Here is a 23,127-nt window from a genome sequence, read left to right as displayed (position 1 = left end):
ATGCAGTTAGGCAGCTTCAGTATTTTGGATACCAATCAAGGATTTATTACTAGAATTGGTCTGATAACTGCTGAGCTGGGTCTGTGCAGGCGTGGGTTCATTAACATCTGGAGCAGAGATCCCCCATCATGCGGTGCTTCCCTGCTTTCCTGGTCCCAGAGTTCCCCGGAGTCTCTGTTCTCCAATCTGTATGCTAATGGAGATGCCTCCCTGTCCCATCTTCGATGCAAATGAGCCTAGGGGAGTTTCCTTAATCCTGTCACCCTTGTCAGGAGGGGTCTAGGTGTGTCTCCCACTGCCCTTCACTGCTCTCTACAAGTCTTTTCTCTGATCGGTTTTGGTTCAGGCTGGGGTGGGGAGGGTCCTTCATGAGTCGGAAAGGCTGGATACTGCACCCTGGTTCTCCAAGAACACAGAGCTGACTGGTATCACCAGTGACCTGGGGAAGTTCCGGCCCCCCTCTCCGGGACAAAGCATCAGCTAGAACATTTGCGCTCCCCTTAACGTGGACCACCTCCGGCTCATAATCCTGGCAGGACAGGCTCCACCTCAGGAGCTCTGCGATTGGCCCCTCTCATCTGGTGCAGCCATGGCAGGGCGAGTGGTCTGGGTACACAGTGAAGTGCCGCCCAAATAGATCCGGCTGCAGCCTTTTAGGAGCCCACCCCAGCGCCGGGCATTCCCTCTCTATGGCCGCATAGCACTGCTCCCGGGGCAGCAGCTTCCTGCTCAGGTACATGATGGGGTTTCTCTCCCCCTTTGCATGGGCCTGCCTCGGCACCGTGCTCAGCCCCATGTGTGGGGCACTGGTGAACGCCATAAAGGGCTTGTCAAAGTCTGGGTTTCCCAGCACTGGGCCTTTGTCCAGATCCTCCTTCAGTGAGCAGAGAGCCCTCTGGCACTGCCTGGTCCAGACCAGCTTGTCTGGCTTCCCCTTCTTGCACAGCTCAATGATGGGAGCTGACACAGAGCTAAAGTGGGGCACGACCCTCTGGTAGTGCCCCGCCATTCCAATAAAGGCCTGGGCCTGTTTCGTACTCTGGGGAGCAGGCCAGTTTCTGATCGCCCCCACCTTGGCTGGCTGTGGCTTTAGGCAGCCTCTCCCCACCTTGTGGCCTGGGTACGACACCTCTGCCATCCCCACCTTGCACGTCCCAGCTTTTACAGTCAGCCATGCATCCTGGAGGTGACCCAGACCCCTCTTCACCTGGGACACCTGGTCCTCCCAGGTCTGGCTTACGACACAAATATCATCAATGTACATTGGGGTAAAATTCTCCATCCCCCTCAGTAACTGATCCATCTGGTGCTGGTAGGTGACCGGTGCTTCCTTGAGGCCGAAAGGTAGGACCAGGGACTTGTACAGCCCCAAGGGGTGACAAAAGCAGGTTTCAACCTGGCATCTGGATCCAAAGGCTCCTGCCAGTACCCTTTGGTGAGATCTCTGGTCATGGGGTAACGAGTCGTCCCCTTCCCCCCCCTCCAACTTGTCTAGGATCTCATCAGGCCTAGACACGGGCAGGTACTAGACATGGTAATAGCACTGAGCTTCTGATAGGCCTCACAGAATCGGATTGACCCGTCTTTCCTGGGAGAGGCCTCTGGGGCTGGTGGGTGGCTGGCCCACCCCTAAAGCCAGCATGTCTCTCACCTCCCCCTCCAGGGCCTGGTCTGTGTTCTGATTGGGGAACACCTGATTGAAGGGCCGGCTCCCATCTCCACCCAGTGGACAGCCGGGTTAGTGAGCCCAGGCCGGCTGGAGAACAGCTGTGGGTGCGAACGCAGCGTCTCTCAGCAGGCAGGGGTGAGCTGGTCAGAGAGGGGAACTGATTCCAGCAAGGGGCCGGCTCCTTTCTCAGGGAAGAGACCCACCAGGGAAGTCTGTCCACCACCAGGGGATCCTCTCCCTTTTTCCCCTGGCCACACATGGCCAGGACCAGCCTCTCCCTATCACAGTACAGCTCCACCATGTTGACCTGGTCCCCTTGGTGGCTGTGAGCCCGACTGGGCAGTTCCACCACATTGTTCTCCTCATTCAGCTGCTGGATGACCTTGAAGGGTCCGTCCTAGGCAGCTGGGAGCTTATTCTTCCTCACCGGGACGAGACCCCTCACCTGGTCCCGGTTCCATAGGCCGAGCGGTCGTACCAGACCTTCTGCCTCCCTTGGGCCCTGGCTAGGTTCTCCCTGGCCGGACCCATGAGCTCCCCGAGCTTTTCCCAGAAAGTCAGTCCATGCTCCAGCACTGATTCTCCATCGGGGATACCTTCCCCTCCCATCCGTCCCACACCAAGCCCAGGGCCACCTTCTGAAAAGGCTCCTCTATGAAATGCAGGTGTCCCAAGGCTGCTTTACCCTGCCCCTGCATCCCCTGCCCCTCCATGCGCTTCCCACAGCAAGTCTGCCCAGGCGGGGTCCTGGGGAAGCCAGAGGGTCCTGCCCCCCAACTCCGCAGTCAGACGGGACTCTCAGCCAGCCAGGAAAACAGAAGGTTTATTAGGCAACAGGAACACAGCATAGGGACAGAACTTGTTAGCACAGAAATCAGTGACTTTCAGCCAAGTTCATCAGGGGCGGGGGGCAGAGACGGGGCTTTGGTTCTCCCCCTGAGTCCCAAGCCAGCCAAGACTGACTCCCTTCCAGCTGCCTGACCCCTGCCCTGCCCTTTGTCTCCTTCCCGGGCCAAGAGTCACTTGGTTACATCCCCGTCCTGAGTCTCAGGTGAGGAAGGGGTGGCCTGCAGCTGGAGCAGCCTCCGCAAAAGTCTCTCACACTTATTCCCACCACCTAGACATTGGTACAATACACAGGGAAACTGAGGCACACACAGCATTCATGTAAAACTGTAAGACTCACAAACAACATAACAAGGGAGAATCCCCACTTCGTCACAGTATGTACAGCTGTTGGGTTACTTGGGTTTATGGGGGATCAGTGTGGGGGGATCGGTGTGTACAGCTGTCGGGGGGCGGGGGTTACTGGGTCTATGGGGGTAGGTGTGGGGAGATTGGTGTGTACAGCTGTTGGGGGGGTTACTGGGTCTGTGGAGGTAGGTGGGGGGGATGGGTGTGACCAGCTGTCGGGGGGGTCGGTTACTGGGTCCGGGGGGTAGGTGGGGGGGATCGGTGTGTACAGCTGTCGGGGGCAGAGGTTACTGCGTCTGTGGGGGTAGGTGTGGGGGGATCGGTGTGACCAGCTGTTGGGGGGGGGCGGTTACTGGGTCTGTGGGGGTAGGTGGGGGGGATCGGTGTGACCAGCTGTCGGGGGCGGAAGTTACTGGGTCTGTGGGGGTAGGTGGGGGGGATCGGTGTGTACAGCTGTCGGGAGGGGGCGGTTACTGGGTCTGTGGGGGTAGGTGGGGGGGATCGGTGTGACCAGCTGTCGGGGGGGTCGGTTACTGGGTCCGGGGGGTAGGTGTGGGGGGATCGGTGTGACCAGCTGTCGGGGGCGGAAGTTACTGGGTCTGTGGGGGTAGGTGGGGGGGATCGGTGTGACCAGCTGTCAGGGGCGGAAGTTACTGGGTCTGTGGGGGTAGGTGTGGGGGGATCGGTGTGACCAGCTGTCGGGGGCGGAAGTTACTGGGTCTGTGGGGGTAGGTGTGGGGGGATCGGTGTGACCAGCTGTCGGGGGCGGAAGTTACTGGGTCTGTGGGGGTAGGTGGGGGGGATCGGTGTGACCAGCTGTCGGGGGCGGAAGTTACTGGGTCTGGGGGGGTAGGCGATTCCTCCGCTCTGTGGGGCCAGGACCGGTGTAGACCCTGTGTCTCGGCTGCCTGGCTGATGGGGCTGGAGCCTGGGGGTGGGGGGCAGTGCTCTCCGTCAGGGGCTGGTCCCGGTGTGGTGCCCCGGGAGGGCTGGGGCCCTGGCAGCTGACCTCTTCCCCCCCACCCCCCCGCCATGGGGTCCGGCCCAGCATTGCAGCGGGAGGGGGTCTGGTGCTGCAAGTGGGGCCTCCACAAAGGGGCGTCCGAGCTGCTCTGTGCAGAGCTTGGCGCTTCCCGTGTCCCCCAGGCATAGACTGGGGCGAGGCCGGGGAGATGGGGGTGCAGAACCTTTGCCTTGTGGGGCAGGAGGCCCTGGGTGCTGGCTCTAGGGCTGCGCCACGTAACCACCCCGGTGACCGGCTGGCTGCTCGCGAGGTGTCTCCCCAGGGTGCTGAGCCGGGCTTGGGGCGCTTTGCCCCCTTTGCTCCAGGGCGGCCGGGTGTGTGCTCGGCTGCAGGCGGGGAGCGGGGCCTAGCAGCTAGAGCAGGGGCTGGGCACCAGGATTCTGTTTCTGGCTCTGGCCTGCTGTGTGCTGCTGGGCAGGTCCTGTCCCCGCCCGGTGCCTCAGTTTCCCCTCAGTGCAGTGGTGACTCCTCCAGGGGGCTGCGTGGCTAGTGGGGTGCTGTGAGCACTGGCTGGGGGACTTGGTCAGTCTGGGCCCCACAGCCCAGGTGCTGTTTCCTGGCCTGTCAGCCCAAGAGAGCAACTCCTCTCCCACACGAAACGGGCTGGAATGGAAATGGTTAAAGCCGGCCAACGCCCTCCTTCCCTGGCCTCCCGGGCAGGGGGCCAGGAATGACTGGGATGTGCCTGCTGGGGGGCAGGGCCGGGGCCAGCCGGCTGGAGCCCACGGGGCCCAGAACCAGGCAGGCTGCCCTGGGCATGGAAATGCAGCCTGGCCTCTCACGTCCAGCCCGGCTGGCCCCATGCCCTTGTGCCCAGGCTCGGCCCCTTGCCGCGTGGAGCACTGGCCCCTGGCCGGATCCCCACGTTCCCGGCCGGACCCGTTCGCCTTTGCAGTTGTGTGCAGTGGAAAGCAAAGCGCTGGGTGCCTGCCCCCCCCCCCTCCCCCAGCCCCACGCTCCCCTCACCCCGCCCCACTTGTGGGAAACTGGAGGGGAAACTATGATGAAACTCCTGGCCAGAGCAGAGCCGGCAAATCTGGCGGCTTCCTCTCTTCTCTTCTCTTCTCCCCCCGCCCTGTGGTCAGGAGGGCGTGTGGTGCCCGGGAGGGGCTGCTGGGTCCGCGCCCCCCCCCCCATGCCCATATCCGCGTGTGTGTGTCACAGCCAGGGAGTGAGCGGGCATGCCCCCCCGTGCCTGAGCGGGGGTGGAGCTGCTGTCACTCGCCAGCGCACTCCGGCTGCTCGGTCTGAGCCAGGCCGGGAGGGAGGGAGGCTGCTCCGGCTGCCTCTGCCGAGAGGGCTGCCCGCGCCGTGCCCCGCGCCGTGCCCCGCGCCCCGCCCGCCATGGTGGCAGGGATGCTGATGCCGCTGGAGCGGCTGCAGGCCATCTACGAGCTGCTCTTCCGCGAGGGCGTGATGGTGGCCAAGAAGGACAAGCGGCCGCAGAGCTTCCACCCGCAGCTGCCCGGCGTCACCCACCTGCAGGTGACGCGGGCCATGGGCTCGCTCCGGTCGCGGGGCCTGGTGCGCGAGACCTTCGCCTGGCGCCACTGTTACTGGTACCTGACCGACGAGGGCGTCGGCCACCTGCGCCGGTACCTGCACCTGCCGCCCGAGATCGTGCCCGCCTCCCTGCAGCGCGCCCGGCGCCTCCCGGACACGGCCCCCCGGGCGCAGACGGTGCCGGGCCTGGCCAGCTGCCCCCCCAAACGCCAGGCGCGCGGCGAGGAGGGCGGGGGCTCGCGCCAGGCGTACCGCAGGAGAGAGGAGACCCGGGAGCAGCACGTGGAGGCCGCCTCGGCGGGGGGAGTGTCCAGGCCGGCCCCGGGACCCAGCCCTGCCCCAGGTTAGCGACCCGCCCCTCGCCGGAGGGGGCAGCGTGCTCTGGGGGGGGGAGGGGGGCGTGTGGGGCCGGGTCCTGCCCCCCAGAGGGAGCAGCGCTGGGCGGCCGGGGCAGCTGTGTTCATTCATTCGGGTGGGGGGAGCCGGCAGCTGGAGAGCTGGAGCCGGCTTTGTTCGAGCCAGTGATGCTGGGTGGGAGGGGGCATGGCCGTGGCCTCTCCTGGGGAGGGGGGGTCACCCTCCGCTGGGGCCTGTGGGGTGTCTGAATGCTGGGGGGGGCGGGGCTTGGCAGAGCGGTGGGCATGGTGCCTGCCTTGGCCAGACCCGGGGCTGCCCGTAACCCTTTCCCAGCCAGTCCGTGCGAGACGGGAGCTCTGGCTTGCCCCAATGGACAGCAGGCAGGCCTCCCACGCGCCCAGCCCCCCCAGTCGGGCCTGGCTTGCCAACAGGTGCAGGGCCCCGTGCTGTCCTTGGCCATCGTCTCCCCGTCGTCCTCCGGCTGTTGCGGTCTGCTGCCGAGGTCAGAGGCAGCCCCAGGGAGAGGGACCCCGACTCTCCGCCTATGGGGCCCGCTGCAGGCAGCGTTTGGAGAGACCCCTGGGGATGCTGCCAGGCCCAGGTCCCATGGCGGTTGTGGGTCAGAGGCTTTGTCCGGCCTGCCGCAGGCCCTGCAGGGCTGGGGGATGGCCGCACGCAGCCCAACTGGGCTGCACGGGGGGTGGCGGAGCCTGCTGGCGCTCTGGGTGCGGGGCCCTCCGTCCCGTCAGGCGTTTGGGCAGCGTGGGGTCACGCAGCATGGGCTGCGGGTTGTGCCCATCCCAGCAGTGGGTCCCTGCCCAGGGACTGCTCCCTGAGACTACGCCCTCGGCCCGTGGGTGGCACAGAACTGTGGGGAGCCAGGCAGAGGCCATGGGGGACAAGGGCCTTCAGGGGACGGAGGAGGGGCAGGAGAAGGGTGTTCGCTTCTCAAGGTGGGCATCTGCCAGCCGGGGGCTGCAGCCAGGGGGGTGAGCGGCACGTTTGCACCACCTGGGGCTCGTCCCTGCCCGCCCGGAGCCTCGCCTGCGGCACCCTGACCAGGCTGGTGTGGCCGCTTCGGGCGCTGGAGACCAGAGCCCACGTCCGAGTGCGGGGCCCAGGGCAGGCCCCCAGCTCTCTGGACGGGCCCCGATGGCCGGACAGCCTGTGCAGCGGGAGGGGCTGGGCTATGGCCCTGTGCCCGAAGGGGTGGGGGTGTGTGTGTGGGGGGGTGATCCCTTCCCAGTCGCCCCCCGCCCCCTTCAGCCTGCTCCCAGCCACCTGCTGCTCTGCTCCGTGCCCGCCCGCGATCCCCTGGCCACGCTGCGGAGCCCAGGGGGACCCGTGGAGACGTGGCAGCAGGTCGCTGGAGGAGGGGGCTGGTGTCCTGCTGCCCCATCCCCCTCTTGCCCTCCCCGAGGCCCCGGCCCTGCTGCATGTGGGGTGACTCAGCCTTGCTGCTGGCCGAGCACCTCGGCTCCAAGTTTCCACCAGGAAACGCGCGGCGCTGGCCTGTTCCTGGGGCCTGAGTCAGCTGCAGCTCCTGGGCTGTGGCCTGGGGCTCCCGGCTCCCTGCCAGGCCAGCCTGGCCCCCATGTCCTGCGGGGGGGGGGGGCTGGGTGGGTCAGCTGGGCCTGCTGCTCCCCACCCGGCCCTGCCCCGGCTCTGGCAGGTAGCGCCCCGCCCTGCCCGCAGCTGCTCTGCAGGGACAATGGGCTCATTGTCCAACAGCTCCCGGCGCAGGCGTCTTCCCTGCCATGCTAAGCCGCTCCCCAGGCGGGGCTGAGTCACCCCCCCATGCGCTGTCCTGCCCCACAGGCCTGGGCTCCGCCCCACGGCTCTGCCCACGGCCCAGGGCTCCACCCCTTGCCCCATGCGCTGTCCTGCCCCACAGGCCTGGGCTCCGCCCCACGGCTCTGCCCACGGCCCAGGGCTCCACCCCTCACCCCCAGCTCTCTGTCCTGCCCCACGGCCCTGGGCTCCACCCCTCACCCCACGGCTCTGTCCACGGCCCTCAATGCTGACCCATGGCCCTGCCCCCCCATGGCTGTGCCCACCCCCAGCTTGCTTATGGCTGTGCTGTTAGCCTGGCACTGTGCAGGCGGGCGCGCTGGGTCGGAAGGTTGCCATGGGGAGGGCAGCTGGGTCTCTACCCGCAGGGGGAGGGGTGAAAGCGGGGCAAGAGCTGGCCTTCTCCGGGGGCCACGCAGGGCAGGGGGCTCCTTCATGCTCTCCCATAGCCCGGCCTTTTGCAGGTGTGGGAGGGGGTCTCCGGCGTCTGGGACCCTCCAGCCCTGTTTTCATAGAGAGGAGGGGGTTCAGCGCGAGAGCCAGGGCCCCAGGGTCTGCTCCTTGCTGAGATCCCCGGGGTGGGTCCAGGGCCAGAGGGCTCCGGGGTCAGGTGGGGAGAGGGCAAAGCGCCAGGCTTGGCACTGAGTGCTCCAGGACAGCTCGGACAGGCGCTGCCCCAGGGTGGAGTCTGCTGGAAGGGGGCCAAACCACCCGCTCCAGCCCTCATCAACACCTCTGCCCAGCGCTGGGGGGGTGAGCGCCCGCTGTGCCCAGCTGCCCCAGGGCCCGTAGGAGCTGGGTCCTCAGCGGGTTGCTCCAGGTGCTGTAATTCCCACGCGCTGCCCTGGCTGGAGCCGCAGCAGGCCGAGGCCCCCCAGCCCCACACAGGCGCCGGTGCTGGGCATGTGGAAGGCCCCCTGCGGCCCGGAGCCCGCGTTCCTCAGGCGGCTGGGCCAGAGCAGAGGGTCTGAATTGCCGATTGCCACAGGAATCCTGGCCGCTCCTCTCGCAGCAGCTGGAGTAGATTTGGAAGGCTGGGGCGGGAGACTGCGGGTGGGCTCCCGGCTGCCAGGCTTTGGCAAGAGGAAGAGGAGGGGAGGCCGAGCCCCTGGTGCATCCTGCGAGACAGGCGCTGAGCTCCTGGCGCTGCTGGGACTCGCTCTGGCAGGAGGGGGTGTGAGGAGCTGCTCCTGCTTCCGAGCTGAGCGGGAGCCCGAGCAGCTGCGCCGGTGTTTGCCTGGTCGCAGCCAGAGCCATGGACTGGGAGGATGGCAGGTATTTCATGGAAGACCTCATCCAGCAGGGCCAAGGTAGGAGCCTGGGGAGAGGGGGCCCTGCCGCACCCCCGGCCTACGCCCCCTGGGCCTCAGTCCAAGCTCATCCTGGCTGCGTTGATCTCTCCCTGCCTGTCCCAGCAGACCCCCCCCCCCCGCCTTGCAAAGGGCTGGGGCTGGGGTGGGCCGATGCCACAGCCCTGCGCCCCGTGGGGGGCCCAGGTGTGAAGGGAGTGGGGCTGGCAGAGCCCCTGCTGCCGAGCGGCACAGTACAAGTGCCTGGTGGGGGGCTGTGAATGGTGATGGGCCCTGCCCCCCCTGCCCCCGTCTGGCTGGGCTCCCAGTGATGGGCCTGACCTGCCTGTGGCTTTGGGCTGGGTGGGAGAAATTGCTCTGACCCGGGATGGGCAGGGGGCGGGGGCGGGGCAGCACCCCCCCACCTCCTCCCCCCAGCTCAGGCTCTGCAGCAGCCCTGACCCTGTGACTCTGACTGTCAGGATCTGGCTCTGCAACTTGAGGCTCTTCCCAGAGCCCGTTCCGGGGACCGAGGGATCCAGTTCCGGTTCTTCTCTTGTCCTCCGGTGAGTCAGTTGCAGTGAAACCCTGGGCTGGATTTTGGTGCTCAGCTGGATTGGACTCTAGGGCATTGGGGCCCTGCCCCTGCTCCGGTCGCCTGGTGCAGGGCTTGCTGGCAGCCCCCGCCTGGCCCTGCGCGTCCAGCCCCTGTGCAGGAGGCAGGTGGTGTCGAGCGCAGTCTGCGCCGTTTCCGCAGGGAGAAGGGCTCAGAGGGGGGCTGTTGCGGCGTCATGCCCTGGGCCCATGGCGCAGCCGGCTGGGGGGGGGCCCTGCGGGGTCCGAGCCCAGCGGCTGGGGGGCAGGGGCCGCGGGTGGCACTGGGCGGCGGTGTGAGGCTGGGCGGGCACAGCAGCTAATGCCCTGCCCCTGCGTGTGCTGGGTCCCCCAGCTGGAGGCCGGTGTGTTCCTGGGGGGCCTGCCCATCCAGGTGGCTCTGGTCACCCAGTGGCGGCTGGGCCTGAGGGGCAGCAGGCGAGGTACCAGGAGGGGGTCAGAGGTTCTGTCTTGGCCGAGCCTCGCGGGAAGGAAGGTCAAAGCAGGCGCAGCTCCGAGCTGTCGGGCCCCTGGCCGGAGCGCAGCCGCTGGGATCGGCTGAGCCGTGCCTGGGGCCGTGGCCGTGGACCCGGAGGGTGTGGGTGGGCTCAGGGCTCTGCAGGGGTGGAGGCATCTGCTGACGCCATGCGCTGATGAGTGCCCCAGGGTGGGGTCAGGCAGGATGGCCCGCCAGGGAGATGCTGCTGTGGGACGAGCCCTGGAGCTGCCATCCCCGTGCCTGGACTGGGCAGGCATTGGCCTTGCACCTGCTGGGCCAGCATCCTCCCGAGATCCCCACCGCCCAGAGGCTAGCCGCTCCCCCGCTCGAGCGCTAGGCCTGGGGCCTTGGGGCTGTTTGCTGTGGGGAGGTAACAAAGCGGTGAACCCTGCAAGGTCGGGCTCCCCTGGGGTTCTGCCCTGCCCGCCCCTAGCACTTACACTCCAACCCCAGCGACCCGGACTGCAGGCCTGGCCGGGACCCGCCCGTGCCGTGTGGGGCTGGCAGCACTGGGAAGGGGGTGGGACGCCGGTGTTGAGTACCCGCCGTGGGGAGGGCACTTTAGACAGGACCCAGAGCCCTGTGCCAAGGGGCTACCTGTGTGCAGGGGGTGGAGCAGGCCATGCCCGTGACTGTTCTGCCCCAGGCAGGTACCAGCCCAGGTCGGGATGGTGCTGGCCCCAAGGCCCCTAGTTGCTGGCTTTGCCAGGTAATGCTGCACTGGGACCCCTTTGGCCTGCCAAGAGCTTGTCTGATGCGGCTGCCTGGCGGGTACGGGCACAGGCCAGCCGGGCGAGCGCTGTGACAGGACAAACGCGGGGTGGGACAGACCCCAGGGAGGGGCCTAGGTGGGGCAGGCCTGCCGCAGGCCCTGGCAGAGCCCCCGTTGCCCGTCTCATGGGCGGCGCAGCCTGGGCCTGCGGGGCGGGAGATCTCCAGCCAGGGGGCTCCGGGGGGCTGCAGCCGGCCCCTCCTCCAGCCTGCCATGTCATGTTCTAACTCGGGAGGCATGACAGGTTGTGCGGAGATATTTATATCCCGGCTGCTCCCTCCCGTTCCCCGTGGGCACTGCAGTGGGGGCTCTGCAGCCTGCGTGTGGGCTCTGTGCGGCCGGCTCCTGCCCCCTCTGCCCCGTCCCGGGCCGTGGAGACGCTGCCCCCCATGAAGATCGTGCCAGGTAGGGGCCCAGTGCCTTGCCAACGCGTGTGCCCGGCTCCTAGGCGCCCGCTGGGCTATTTCCACCCCAGCAGTTTGGGCTATAAAAAGCCCCCTGCTGATGCCTGCTGTGAGTGATGGGTGCTGAGCCGTGGGGCAGCTGGGGCTGGCGGAGGGGCAGCAGGGTGCCCATACCTGCCCCTGGGGGGAGCTGGTGCTGGTGGCGGGGAAGGGGGGGCAATCTTTGTTCCTAGCTCTGGCAGGGCCCTGCACCGTCCGGGGCTGGGGGGCGGTTCAGCTGGGTCTGGTGTGGGCCAGCGTGCGCAGTGAAGGGGATGGGCCCATGGGGGGTGAGCTGTGGGGCGCAGGGGGCTCGGTGCCCCGTAAGAGGCAGTGCCCCGTTAGGGTGGGGGGTGCTGGGCTCCGGGCTGAGTGGTCCCAGACAGGGTGGGGTCCTGGTCCCCATGAGGGCACAGAGAGGGTCCCAGTGGGGTGGGGGGCTCCCACCGGAGGGTGCGGGGTGCTGGCTCCCTTTAGGGCAGGGGGTTCTGGCTGGGGAGGGTGGGTGCAGGTGCCCCAGAGGGGTCCCCGTGGGGGGCGCTGGTCTCTGTGAGGGTCCTGGCGGGACGGGGGGGGGGCGCTGGGGGTCTCGGCGGCGGGTCCAGGGGGGCGGGGGCCCTGGCCGGGGCGGGGGCGGCGCTGGTCCCCCGGCGGGCGGGGGGTCCCGTGGGGGGCGCTGGTCTCTGTGAGGGTCCTGGCGGGACGGGGCGGGGACGCTGGGGGTCTCGGCAGCGGGTCCAGGGGGGCGGGGGCCCTGGCCGGGGCGGGGGCGGCGCTGGTCCCCCGGCGGGCGGGGGTCCCGTGGGGGGCGCTGGTCTCTGTGAGGGTCCTGGCGGGACGGGGGGGGGCGCTGGGGGTCTCGGCGGCGGGTCCAGGGGGGCGGGGGCCCTGGCCGGGGCGGGGGCGGCGCTGGTCCCCCGGCGGGCGGGGGGTCCCGTGGGGGGCGCTGGTCTCTGTGAGGGGACGGGGGGGGCGCTGGGGGTCTCGGCGGCGGGTCCAGGGGGGCGGCGCTGGTCCCCCGGCGGGCGGGGGGTCCCGTGGGGGGCGCTGGTCTCTGTGAGGGTCCTGGCGGGACGGGGGGGGCGCTGGGGGTCTCGGCGGCGGGTCCAGGGGGGCGGCGGCGGGTCCAGGGGGGCGGCGCTGGTCCCCCGGCGGGCGGGCGGGCGGGGGGTCCCGTGGGGGGCGCTGGTCTCTCTGAGGGTCCTGGCGGGACGGGGGGGGCGCTGGGGGTCTCGGCGGTGGGTTCAGGGGGGCGGGGGTCCTGGCCGGGGCGGGGGCGGCGCTGGTCCCCCGGCGGGCGGGGGTCCCGTGGGGGGCGCTGGTCTCTGTGAGGGGACGGGGGGGGCGCTGGGGGTCTCGGCAGCGGGTCCAGGGGGGCGGGGGCCCTGGCCGGGGCGGGGGCGGCGCTGGTCCCCCGGCGGGCGGGGGGTCCCGTGGGGGGCGCTGGTCTCTGTGAGGGGACGGGGGGGCGCTGGGGGTCTCGGCGGCGGGTCCAGGGGGGCGGGCGGGCGGGCGGGGGGTCCCGTGGGGCGGACCCGGGCGCCGCGGGGCGGGCCGAGCCGCAGTGCGGGGCGGGCCGGCGCAGGGGGCCGGGCCGGGCCGGGAGGAGGCCGGGCAGGGTCCGCGGCCGGGCGGGCGGGCGCAGGGAGCCGCAGCCGGAGCTCGCCCCGCGGCCATGGACGCCCCCGCCGGCCCCTTCCCCTGGCTGGTGGCCGCGGCCCACGGGCTGGCGCTGCTGCTGGCCTGGCGCTGGCGGCGCCGCGCCCCAGGTGAGAGCGGCCGGGCCGGGCCGAGCCGAGCCGAGCCGGGCCGGGCCGGGCTGTGGGCGGCCGCTTCCCCCGCCCGCCCCCTCCCCGCCAAACACGGGCACGTGTGCGCCGGCTTAACCCCTGCGTCACCGCCGGACTCCTGGGTTCTCTCGCTGCTGGGGCCGGGGCCCTGGGACCGGGACTCCTGGGTTCTCTCGCGGCTGGGGCCGGGGCCCTGGGACTCCTGGGTTCTCTCGCGGCTCTGTCCCGGCTTGTTCTGTGACCACGGCGGGTCATTTCCTTCCCTAGGCCTCAGTTTCCCCAGAGCGGCGGGGGCTCTTGCCTTTGCCGTGCGAGGGCTGGGATCTCATTTCGAAAGGCTTCTCTGCAGCTGTGTGGTGCCAGGCTGAGCGGGCAGAGGCAGCCCTGGTGCTGACTCCTCCTGGGGTGCGGGCGGCGGACCGGCCCTGTCTGGATCTGTGCCGCCGGCAGCGTGGGGCTGGGGCGCAGGCGGCGGTGCTGGCTGGGTGTGCGGGGAGCTGGTGCCAGGGCAGTGCAGGGCACCCCGGGAAGGGAAGAGGCTGCAGAGCCCCGGGAGGCTGTGGTCCCGGGAGAGGCTGGTGCCAAGCCGGGAGCCGGCTGGGGACCGTTGTCCTGGCGTTGTTGGGCTTTGGGAGTAAACCGGGTGGGGAGCAGCTGGCTCGGGATCTGCGGCATCACCTTGGAGACCCCCGGTCCGCACGCCCGGTCCCGCTGCCCCAGCCAGACGGGCTTTCCCACGGAGCTCTTAAATGCCAGGGCTTTTCTGCGGGGGGAGGGAACACGGTCTGTGCTCAGGGCCAAGCCCAGGGCCGGGGCAGGGGGCTGTGCTCAGGGCCAAGCCAAGGGCCGGGGGGCTGTGCTCAGGGCCGGGGGTCTGGGGCTCTGCCCTGCCTGCTGTCCTCCCCAGAGGTCACTCCATGGCAGCTGCTGGGTGTACAGAGTGTGTGATGTGATGGGGGTGGCTGGGCCCAGGACTCCCCCCATCGCTCTGGGCCCTGTCCTCCTCGTCGTCCCCACCATCGCTCTGGGCCCTGTCCTCCTTCTCCTCCCCCGCATCGCTCTGGGCCCTGTCCAGGGCCCGTTTCGGCCTGGGTGAGCTGGGGATCAGGTGGCTCCGGCTCAAAGGCAGCAAGAGGCCCCTGTCCCTAGAGTGGCTCTGCCTCCTCCACTCAGAAGGGGGGACTCCCTGGGGAGTTCTCCCTTCAGCTGAGCCTGTGGGGTGCGGGCGAGCAGGGGGATGCTGCCCTAAGGGGGGACCAGGCGGGGTGTCCGGCTGAGCTTGGGGGTCTTGTTGGCAGGTGCTTCCCCGGCTGGATGTCTGTGGGGCTGGGCACTGCTGGACTGGTGTCGGGCTGGCCTGCCTCGCTGCCCCCTCATTGCTGGGCTGGCTTTGGCGGCTGCCCAGGGCCCACTTGCTGCAGGGCTGGAGGCCTTTGGTGACAGGGTTGAGGGCTGCGTTTCTGGGGCAGCTGTGTCAGTAGGGGAGGAGATGCGGGGGGGTGGCTTGCTGGCAGGGCGCTCAGGGTGAGGCTGGCTGGGGGACGGGCTGCAGGCTCTGGGGACTTTCTCTGGGACCCTGCGAGCTGCAGCTCCCTGGCTCCGGCCTGCCCGCGGGAGGGCGTGGGGTGTAGGTGTTCACAAGCAGCCCCTGGCGTCTCCAGCTGCCGCGGGGGTTCCCAAGTCCCAGCTGTTGAGGCTGGCAGGAGGGCTGCACTGCCGAGGTTATTTTTATGTGAAACTGATGCTGGTTCTCAGAACAGTTCCCCTCCCCCCTGCAGCTATTGTCTTTTCTGTCCACTGCCCTGGCAGCTCCGGCATGGGGGGCCATCCTGCCAAGCCCCCCTGGTTACTCTAGGGCTGCCCCCCCATGGCGTCTCCCTTTTTCCCCTGCACCTTTGTGCCAGTGTCCTGGTGTTTACAGTACACTGGGCAGAGCTTGGACTGGGCGGGGTCGCTGTGAGTCGTACAAACACCACCCTAGAGGCTGGAGCCTGCTTCCTCCTGGCAGAAATGGTGGAATCCCCATTGCGCCCCCTCTTCCTCCAGACCCCCTGGGTAGTGGGTCCCTCGGGGGTAGCTTGGGGGGACGACGCTGGACGGGAGCTGAGGGTTCCTGGCTTCCCTTCCCTGTAGCTGAGCCCTTGTGCACTTAGAGTGGGCCCCCGCCCTCCCCATAGTTCTCCCTCTGAATGGTTGCAGGCACTGGGGATGGGGGCAGGATGCAGCCCCGGAGCCAGGCACCTTGGGCTGCCGCTGGGTGCCGGGAGTGCTGAGCCGCCCTGTGGTGGCGCGTGCCCTGCCCCGGGTGCCTGCTGGCGGCCCTGGGGGGCTGCATTAGCCAGCAAGGGAACTAGCTGGAGCCGGACCCCCCCCCCACCCGCCGTTTCCAGGGCGCTGGCTGCGGTTTCCGTGGAATCCGTGCAGGGCGTTCCGGGATGTCACGCTGCCTCATCTGGTGGCGGGCGCTGGCCCACGTTGCCATGGCAGCAGCCGCTCGGAGGGCCCACGCACCAGCGCTCCGGAAACCACAGGCTGGTGCTGCCCCCCTGCACAGGGGGGCTGGGGGGGGCAGCTGCCGCTGCGCTGGTGGGGGGAGCGGGGTGAGGGATCCGTCCCCCGGCAGCACCACGAGGGGCTCTGCCTCCCCAGGAATCCCCCCGGGCACCGTGACGGCGGGCGGGGGCCTGTTCCCGGGCAGAACAGGGGCCGACGTCCCGGGCACAGGGCCACGCCTGCTCAGAGGGCATCTCGCTCCACCCTCCGGGCCAAGGTCGCACCTGCCAGGGCCTGTCATCTCAGAGGGGCTTTGGCAGAGTCCTGGAGCGGGACGGGGCTCATGTCTGTGCCCCCCGGCCCCGGCCCTCATGGGGACTGCAGGCCGCCTGGGACGGACCCCACAGCAGAAGGGGCTGGGCCTCCAGCCTTGGCCTGTGACGGCCTCCTCTCAGGCATCCTGGTCTGCGCTCAGGACTCCTGGGTTCTCTGCTCAGCCCTGCTCCCGACACTGCCTGGGCTCCCGCCTGGCTCAGTCAGGGTTAATCACCCCCCCACACCCCCCCAGCTGTCACAGCCTGGGTGTGTCTGGGAGCATGGGGGGCTGGGTGGGGTGAGCCCAGCCTCTTGCAGTATATGTCCTTGGAGCCATGAGGGAGCTGCCCTGCGAGGTCTGCAGAGCCCCACCCCACGTGGGGGTATTTTTAGCACCAGCCTCTGTTTGCATCCCACGGGGGGAGGCTGTTTGTCCTGGATACCAAATACCAGCCCTGGGCACGGTGTCTGTAGCCCGCCCTCCCTGCCGTGGGGCGCAGGGCTGGGGGCTGTGGCTCAGGAGCTCTGCCCGCCCCACAGTGCCTGAGCTGCTCCTGGCGCTGTGTCCGAGTCTCCTTGGCGCCTCTGGCCACTAAGCCCCACGCCCAGCAGCAGGGGCAGCTCCAGGGGTGCCCCAGCTCGCCCCAGTGGCGGCTGGGCGTGGCCCCAGTCCCCGCCTGCCTGGACATGGCTGACCAGAAAGGGCTGGGCTTGGCGCCAGGGGGCTGTCCTGGGGGGAGCTGTGCAGTAGCCTAATTCCCAGGCGCTGCTGTCGTCTGGCCCCAGGGCTTGTGCCGCCGGCCTGGGGCAGGGGCTCCGTCAATGCGCTGCCCACACCTGGAGCCTCCTGCTCACTTCGGCACAGGCCAGAATGCTGTGCCCGGAGGGCCCCTCTCCGTCTGCCCGCGGCTGGGGAGTGTGGAGGGGGAAAGGTAGCCGGAGCAGCCCTCAGCCCCATCGAGCCCTATGTCCGACAGCACCAGCATTGGCTGCGTCAGGGGAGGATGCAAGGCTCCCTGCAGCGGGCAGTCCTGGGACTTCTGGCCCATGGGCAGCGTCGTGCACTGGCAGTGGCTGGCCCATGCCCTGCGGGGGGGATCTCTGTCAGTCCCTTCGCTGAGGCTCATTCGCCATAGAACTGTCTATTCTTTGCTGAGGCCTGCTACGCTCCCCACCTTGCTGGTGCACTGCGGCAGGGAGTTCCGCAGACGAATTGTGCCCGTGGGAGTGGTGGGGAGGATGTGTTGATGAGCTGGCGGGGGGCAGAAGGCTGGAGGGTTTGTTGATGGGTGGGGGAGGGAAATGCCGTAGCTAACAGCGCGCGGCGGCTGTTTGTTTGTTTGGGCTCTGCTCCCGTCTCTAAGGCTGGCTGGAGCCGCATGCGACAACGAAGGAAGGAGTGGCCGTTGTGGGCGGGGAGGGCCCCATGGGACTCTTGGGAACCCCTCTCCCTCCCCTGTCAGCTTTTCCACTAGCCCTCCCGTGGCTGGGGCTGGGAAGGGGGAGCTGGCTGGGGCTGTTCTTGCCAAGTGACTCATCAGCTGCGAGGAAAGGAAAGGAAATGGCAAAGGCTGCGGTTTGGGCCTGGGCTGGCAGGTCCTGCCAAGAGAAACAGCCCCTGTGCTGAGCGGGGAGCAAGGGACCTCCGCTCAGCTGCCCCCGCTCCCTGGGAACGGCTCTGCAGGGGAGCGACTCTGGGCAGTGTCTCCTGCTGCCCCGGGGAAAGCCTGGGGCATCCCGTCGGGAGAGGCTGTGGGCCAGGGTGCCTGTTGGTTTTAGCATGTGCTCAAGGCCCTTTGCCAGAGGCCCTGGGGCTCCCTTCCCCTGCTCCACCACGGGACAGACTGGCTGAGGCATGTACAAGGATCAAACCCCCCATAGGACACTGCAGCCTGTAAGGTCCAGAGCCGTCCGTTTCCTGCCTCCCACAAGCGGTAAGAACCGCAGCCCAGCCCACCCGGAGCTCCTGCCTTATCTCCGCTCCACAGATGGGACGGGGCTGGGCCCAGGTCACATGCAGAGCTGGGAATAGGACCCAGGAGTCCTGCCCCCCCAACCCCTACACCCCACTCCCAGGGCTAGGAACAGAACCCAGGCACGTTGCTCCCTTGGCTAGCAGCTGGCAGCTGTTCTCTGTGCTAAGTTGTGGTGACGAGGGCCCCAGGCACCCGGGGAAACTGCCAAAGGCCCCGAGTGAGCCAGCCTCGAGGATGTTCCCTCCCCGCTGCAGGACAGGGGCTCCTGGACTCAGTGCTGCTCCAGCTGCAGCCTCCCACGGGTCCCACCCAGCGCATCCCCTGCGCTGCCCTGGGGGGCTGGCTTGCCTGCGCTGTTCTCTCTAGTCCGCCCCCCGCCCTGGAGATGCTCTGCAGGTTGGCAGGTCTTGGTGACCCACTGCCCCTCTGGAGGGGGCATAGCAGTGACCCACCAAGGTGCATTGTGACTGCCTTGGGCGGGCCAAGCGTGGCCCTGAAAACGTTTGCAAGGGTGGGCCTGTGGCTGTCCCAATGGCATGCGGCTGTACTCACTGCCCTGCTGCTAGGGGGCTGCCTGGCCCCATGCAGGGCCGTGGGGCAGACAGCAAGCTCTCCGCTGCTCTGAACAGCGCCTGGGGCTGCAAGGGAAGACTGACCGCTAGTGGGCATTTGGTCAGGCAGGGCCCCGCTCTTGCCAGGAGCCCCATGCTTGGCCCAGGACGTGCAGTGCTGGGTGCTCCGGGGCAGGAGGGGATCCCCTGCTGTGGCCGTTCGCTCCGGGGAGGCGCTGCCCCTCAGAGCAGTTCTGGGGAGGGGTGCCAATCTGGTGGTGCGGGCACGGTTCTAGCAGGGAAAGGTGCAGCCTCCCAGTGTGGCGCGGGCCCCACCCCAGGCGAGCCGGGGCCGCCTCTGCAGGGGGGTCGTGTCAGTTCCCCTGCCACAGGCCCCGGGTTCAACCCCCGGCGTGGCCAGGCCTGGGGCTGCGGCCGTCCCGGGGCCTTGCTGGGAGCTGGCCGTGCTGTGGCTGGCGGCCAGGGGCTGTTGTCACAGCTGTCCTGTGAGCTCTGGCGCAGGGGGAGTCCCGGGCGGCTCTGGCCCTGTCGTCTCCTCTGATGAGGTAACGGGAAAGGGAGCCAACAAGGAACGTGCGGAAGGCTCCCCTCTGCGCTGGGCCCTGGCGCGGGTCCTGTGCGGCTGGCCTCAGGCCGGGGCCACTGCTCTGCACCCTGGGCTCCCCACGCACGTGGCCGCAGCCTGCACGTCCTTGACGGCTCTGACAGGTCTCGGCCCCTGCAGCCAGTTCAGCCTCCCGGCCCTGCCAGCTGGATGCTGGCTAGGAAATGGGGAGAGGGTGCCAGAGCCCGGCATGCGGGGAACCAGGGAGACTGGGCCCATGGGGGCTGCCCTGGGCGCTTCCCGGGGGAGGGGGGGTTGTGCACCAGATGTTGGGGTGGCTGGGGATTGCTCCCCCAGGGCGGGCTGCGCAGGAGGCTTGGTCCCGGGCTGTGCGGGTGGCGGGGCTGCTGAGGGGGCTCAGGCTTTGGCTAGGGTGGCTTGGTCCTGGGCTGAGGGTGCTGGGGGTGTGGGTCCAGAGCTGGCGGGGGACCCTGGGGGTAGGGGCTCAGTGCAAAGCTAGAAGGCCTGATGGGGGCTCTGTCCTGGGCTGCTGGGGTGGGGGGGGCTTAGGCCCGGGCTGGGGGGATGCTGGGGGGTTGGTCCTGGGCTGTGGGGGGGTCAATCCTGGGCTGGGAGGGATGCTGTGGGGGGGTCAGTCCCATGCTGGGGGAGATGCTGGGGGGGATGGTCCCAGGCTGGGGGGGATGCTGGGGGGTTGGGCCCCGGGACATGCCGGGGGGTCGGTCCCGGTCCCGGGGGGGATGCCGGGGGGTCGGTTCCGAGCTGGGGGGGTCGGTCCCGGGCCGGGGGGGGTGCCGGGGGGGTCGGTTCCGAGCTGGGGGGGGTCGGTCCCGGGCCGGGGGGGGTCGGTTCCGAGCTGGGGGGGTCGGTCCCGGGCCGGGGGGGGTGCCGGGGGGGGTCGGTTCCGAGCTGGGGGGGGTCGGTCCCGGCCCGGGGGGGTGCCGGGGGGTCGGTCCCGGGCTGGAGGGGATGCCGGGAGGGGTCGGTTCCGAGCTGGGGGGGTCGGTCCCAGGCCGGGGGGGGTGCCGGGGGGGTCGGTTCCGAGCTGGGGGGGTCGGTCCCGGGCCGGGGGGGTGCCGGGGGGGATGTCGGTCCCGGGGAGGTGCCGGGGGTCGGTCCCGGGCCGGGGGGGGTGCCGGGGGGGTCGGTTCCGAGCTGGGGGGGGTCGGTCCCTGGCCGGGGGGGTGCCGGGGGGGGTCGGTCCCGGGCTGGAGGGGATGCCGGGCGGGGTCGGTTCCGAGCTGGGGGGGGGTCGGTCCCGGCCCGGGGGGGTGCCGGGGGGGTCGGTCCCGGGCACGGCGGGGCCGGCTCGGCGCTGGCGGGGCCCCGGCCGCTCGGGGCGGGGCTGGGCTGGGCGGCTCCTGTCCCAGCCGGGCCGGGCCGAGGAGGCAGCGCAGCGGCATGGCCGGCAGCCCGGACCCCGCGCCCTCCGTGGCCGCCTACTTCGCCTACAAGCGGGCGGTGCTGCGGGGCGCCGAGGGGCTGCTGAGCGGCCGCTCGGAGCCGGAGCGGAGGAGCGACCTGAGCCGGCGGCTCTGCTGCGTCGGTGGGTCCGGCCGGGGGGCGGGGGGTGCAGGGTCCGGGTGATGGGGGGGAGTGCAGTGCTGGGTGCGGGGGGGGGGTTGCAGTGACGGATGCAGTGTCCGGGAGGGTGCAGTGACGGGGGGGGGGGGTGCAGCGATGGGTGCAGTGTGTGTGGGGGGTTGGTTGGAGTGACGGATGCAGTGTCCGGGAGGGTGCAGTGACGGGGGGGGGGGTGCAGCGATGGGTGCAGTGTGTGGGGGGGTTGGTTGGAGTGACGGATGCAGTGTCCGGGAGGGTGCAGTGTGTGTGGGGGGGTGTTGGTTGCAGTGACGGATGCAGTGTCCGGGAGGGTGCAGTGACAGGGTGGGGGGGTGCAGCGATGGGTGCAGTGTGTGTGTGTGGGGGGGGTTGGTTGCAGTGACGGATGCAGTGTCCGGGAGGTGCAGTGACAGGGTGGGGGGGTGTGGCGATGGGTGCAGTGTTGGGGTGCTGAGGGAGGGGGTGCAGTGCTGGGTGCAGTGACGAGGTAGTGAGGGAGGGGTACAAGGGCACCCCAGGCCCTCACTCCTGCCACTAGACTCGGCTGCCCCGGGTGTGTTTGTTCTGCCTGAGCTCAGCCGACCCCGCTCCCGCTTTCAGGGCAGCGAGGGGTTAATGGTTTGGGGGCGGGGCTTGCCCTCGCCCCGCCTCCTCCCGTCGGGCAGTGGGAGGGGCCTGCCAGGGTAGCAGTGACCCTTGAGCCAAGCGACTGAGCAATGTGCAGCTCCCCGCCCCTCCCAGCTCCCCGGGAGGCGGGGCAGCCCCCCCCCCCGCAGGGACAGGTGCAGGAGGGATCACAGGCACACCTTGGTGGCCCACCCCCCCATGGACCCCTGAGGCCTTGGGGAGCCCGGCTGGGGCAGCCCTCGTCTGCTGGCAGAGGACGGGGTCCCCCCCTGGAGCTGAGATGGGCTTGTGCTTCCCCAGCCCCTCTAGCAAAGCTGCCAGCCCCAGAGCACTGCCCCAAATGGGCCCTGCTCCCCAGCCGTCTGGGGCAGGCGCCCGGTGGGTGACCCCAGTTCTCCTACTGCCCTGCCTGCCTCGCCCCGTTCTGCGCTGCTGGGTGCGGAGCCGCGAGCCGTGCATGGCAACACCCCGGCCCCCTGCATGGGCCTCGCCCCGGGTGACCCGGGCTGGGTGGCCACAGGCGAGGGAGGGGAGTGGCAGGCAGGTGCGTCCAGCTGGGGGCCCATGGCGGTGAAGCTCAGGCCGCCCCCCCCCCCGGCTGGCGTTGAGCATACGTGGCGGCTGGCAGTGACGGGACGCTGCTGGTCCCTCAAGCTGCACGGCACTGGGAAGCCTGCAGTTCTGGGGCTGGCTGGACGCAGGGGAGTGATTGGTTTGTGGGTCTCTCAGGCTGTAGTGGGGGTGTCAGGCTGTAGTGGGGGTGTCTGGCTGTAGCGGGGGTGACTGGTCTTCAGGGCTCTGCAGCTGTAACAAGGGGTGTCTGGCTGTAGCGGGGGTGACTGGTCTTCAGGGCTCTGCGGCTGTAACAAGGGGTGTCTGGCTGTAGGGGGGGTGACTGGTCTTCAGGGCTCTGCGGCTGTAACAAGGGGTGTCTGGCTGTAGCGGGGGTGACTGGTCTTCAGGGCTCTGCGGCTGTAACAAGGGGTGTCTGGCTGTAGGGGGGGTGACTGGTCTTCAGAGCTCTGCAGCTGTAACAAGGGGTGTCTGGCTGTAGGGGGGGGGTGACTGGTCTTCAGGGCTCTGCGGCTGTAACAAGGGGTGTCTGGCTGTAGCGGGGGTGACTGGTCTTCAGGGCTCTGCGGCTGTAACAAGGGGTGTCTGGCTGTAGCGGGGGTGACTGGTCTGCAGGCCTCTCTGGCTGTAGTGGGGGTGATTCTTTTGTGGGACTCTCTGGCTCTAGGAGGGGCTCTCAGGCTGTAGCAGGGGCCGTCCATGTGTAGCAAGGGTGTCTGCTCTGCAGGGCTCTGTGGCTGGAGCAAGGGGTGTCCGGCTGTAGCAGGGGTGATGGGTCTGCGGGCTGGCTGGCCGTAGCAGGGGGTGGCTGGCTGTAGCAGGCAGTGTGGGGGCCTGTGACTCGACTGCAGGGGGGTGGCTGCCGGGCCAGGTGCTGGGTTGACATAGAAGCAGTAGGCTCAGACCCCACCCCCGGGTAGGTGCCCGGCTCTCGGTGGTTCTCAGTCTGGTTTGCTGCAGCCCTGGGCAGCCTGGACTCTGCCCTCACGGCCGGCTGCAGTGCGAGTTCTCCCGACCTTCCCAGAGGCTCTGGGCGCAGGGCTGGGCCCATGCTGTGCGATTCACGTGGGATCCAGCAGGGGGTGCCCTAGAAATTCCCCCCTCGCGGCCAGATCCAGGGTTCGCAGGGGCCTGGCCAGCTCCTGTGATGGGGGCAGAGACCTCCTTGGGGCAGGACCCTCTGTGCCAGGCACTGTACAGGCATGGGGTGAGCCAGGGGCAGCAGGAGCACCCCAGCTCCCTCGTCTGGGTCAAGCTGCGCCAGGCCTGGTGCAGAGGGCTGTTGGGGGCCGAAGGGGGACAGGGAGGGCCTTTTGCAGATGTGTCCGGCAGGCGCTTTCCTGGCATGAGGGGCAGCCTGGGAGAACCCAAAGGAGCTTGTTGGAAGGTGTGAGAAATGGGGGTTGGCCTTGTGGGCGGGGGCGCCTTCGCGGGAGAAGTGGCGGGCAGGACCTGACATTGAGACCGGCTGCAGGGGGTCACAGGCAGTGTGGGGGCTGGGAGACTCGAATGGGCCGG

At 69.2% G+C, this 23,127-nt stretch overlaps 1 protein-coding gene across 12 annotated transcripts in view; it reads left to right on the top strand.

Annotated features, from left to right (window-relative positions):
- The window catches only part of PLEC (plectin), a gene marked incomplete at its 5' end in the record, with an annotated part of 181,230 nt that overhangs the window by 86,852 nt on the left and 71,251 nt on the right, over positions 1-23,127 (top strand). For 2 of the 12 annotated variants that reach the window (XM_084621769.1, XM_084621767.1), the window contains one exon: positions 12,776-12,904. The exons of 8 other annotated variants lie outside the window; for them this stretch is intronic. In XM_084621769.1, the coding sequence (XP_084477895.1) occupies positions 12,811-12,904 (94 nt within the window). Of the gene's footprint in view, positions 1-5,231; positions 5,734-8,778; positions 8,849-12,775; positions 12,905-23,127 lie in introns of those variants that run through there. 2 more of the 12 variants (XM_084621765.1, XM_084621761.1) reach the window with 2 other exon arrangements.

The sequence above is a fragment of the Lepidochelys olivacea genome (genome assembly GCF_965140295.1).
Source record: "Lepidochelys olivacea isolate rLepOli2 genome assembly, chromosome: 2".
Classification (NCBI taxonomy): domain Eukaryota; kingdom Metazoa; phylum Chordata; order Testudines; family Cheloniidae; genus Lepidochelys; species Lepidochelys olivacea.
Note: the sequence above shows the minus strand (reverse complement) of the source record. Positions and strands in the feature narration are given on the sequence as shown.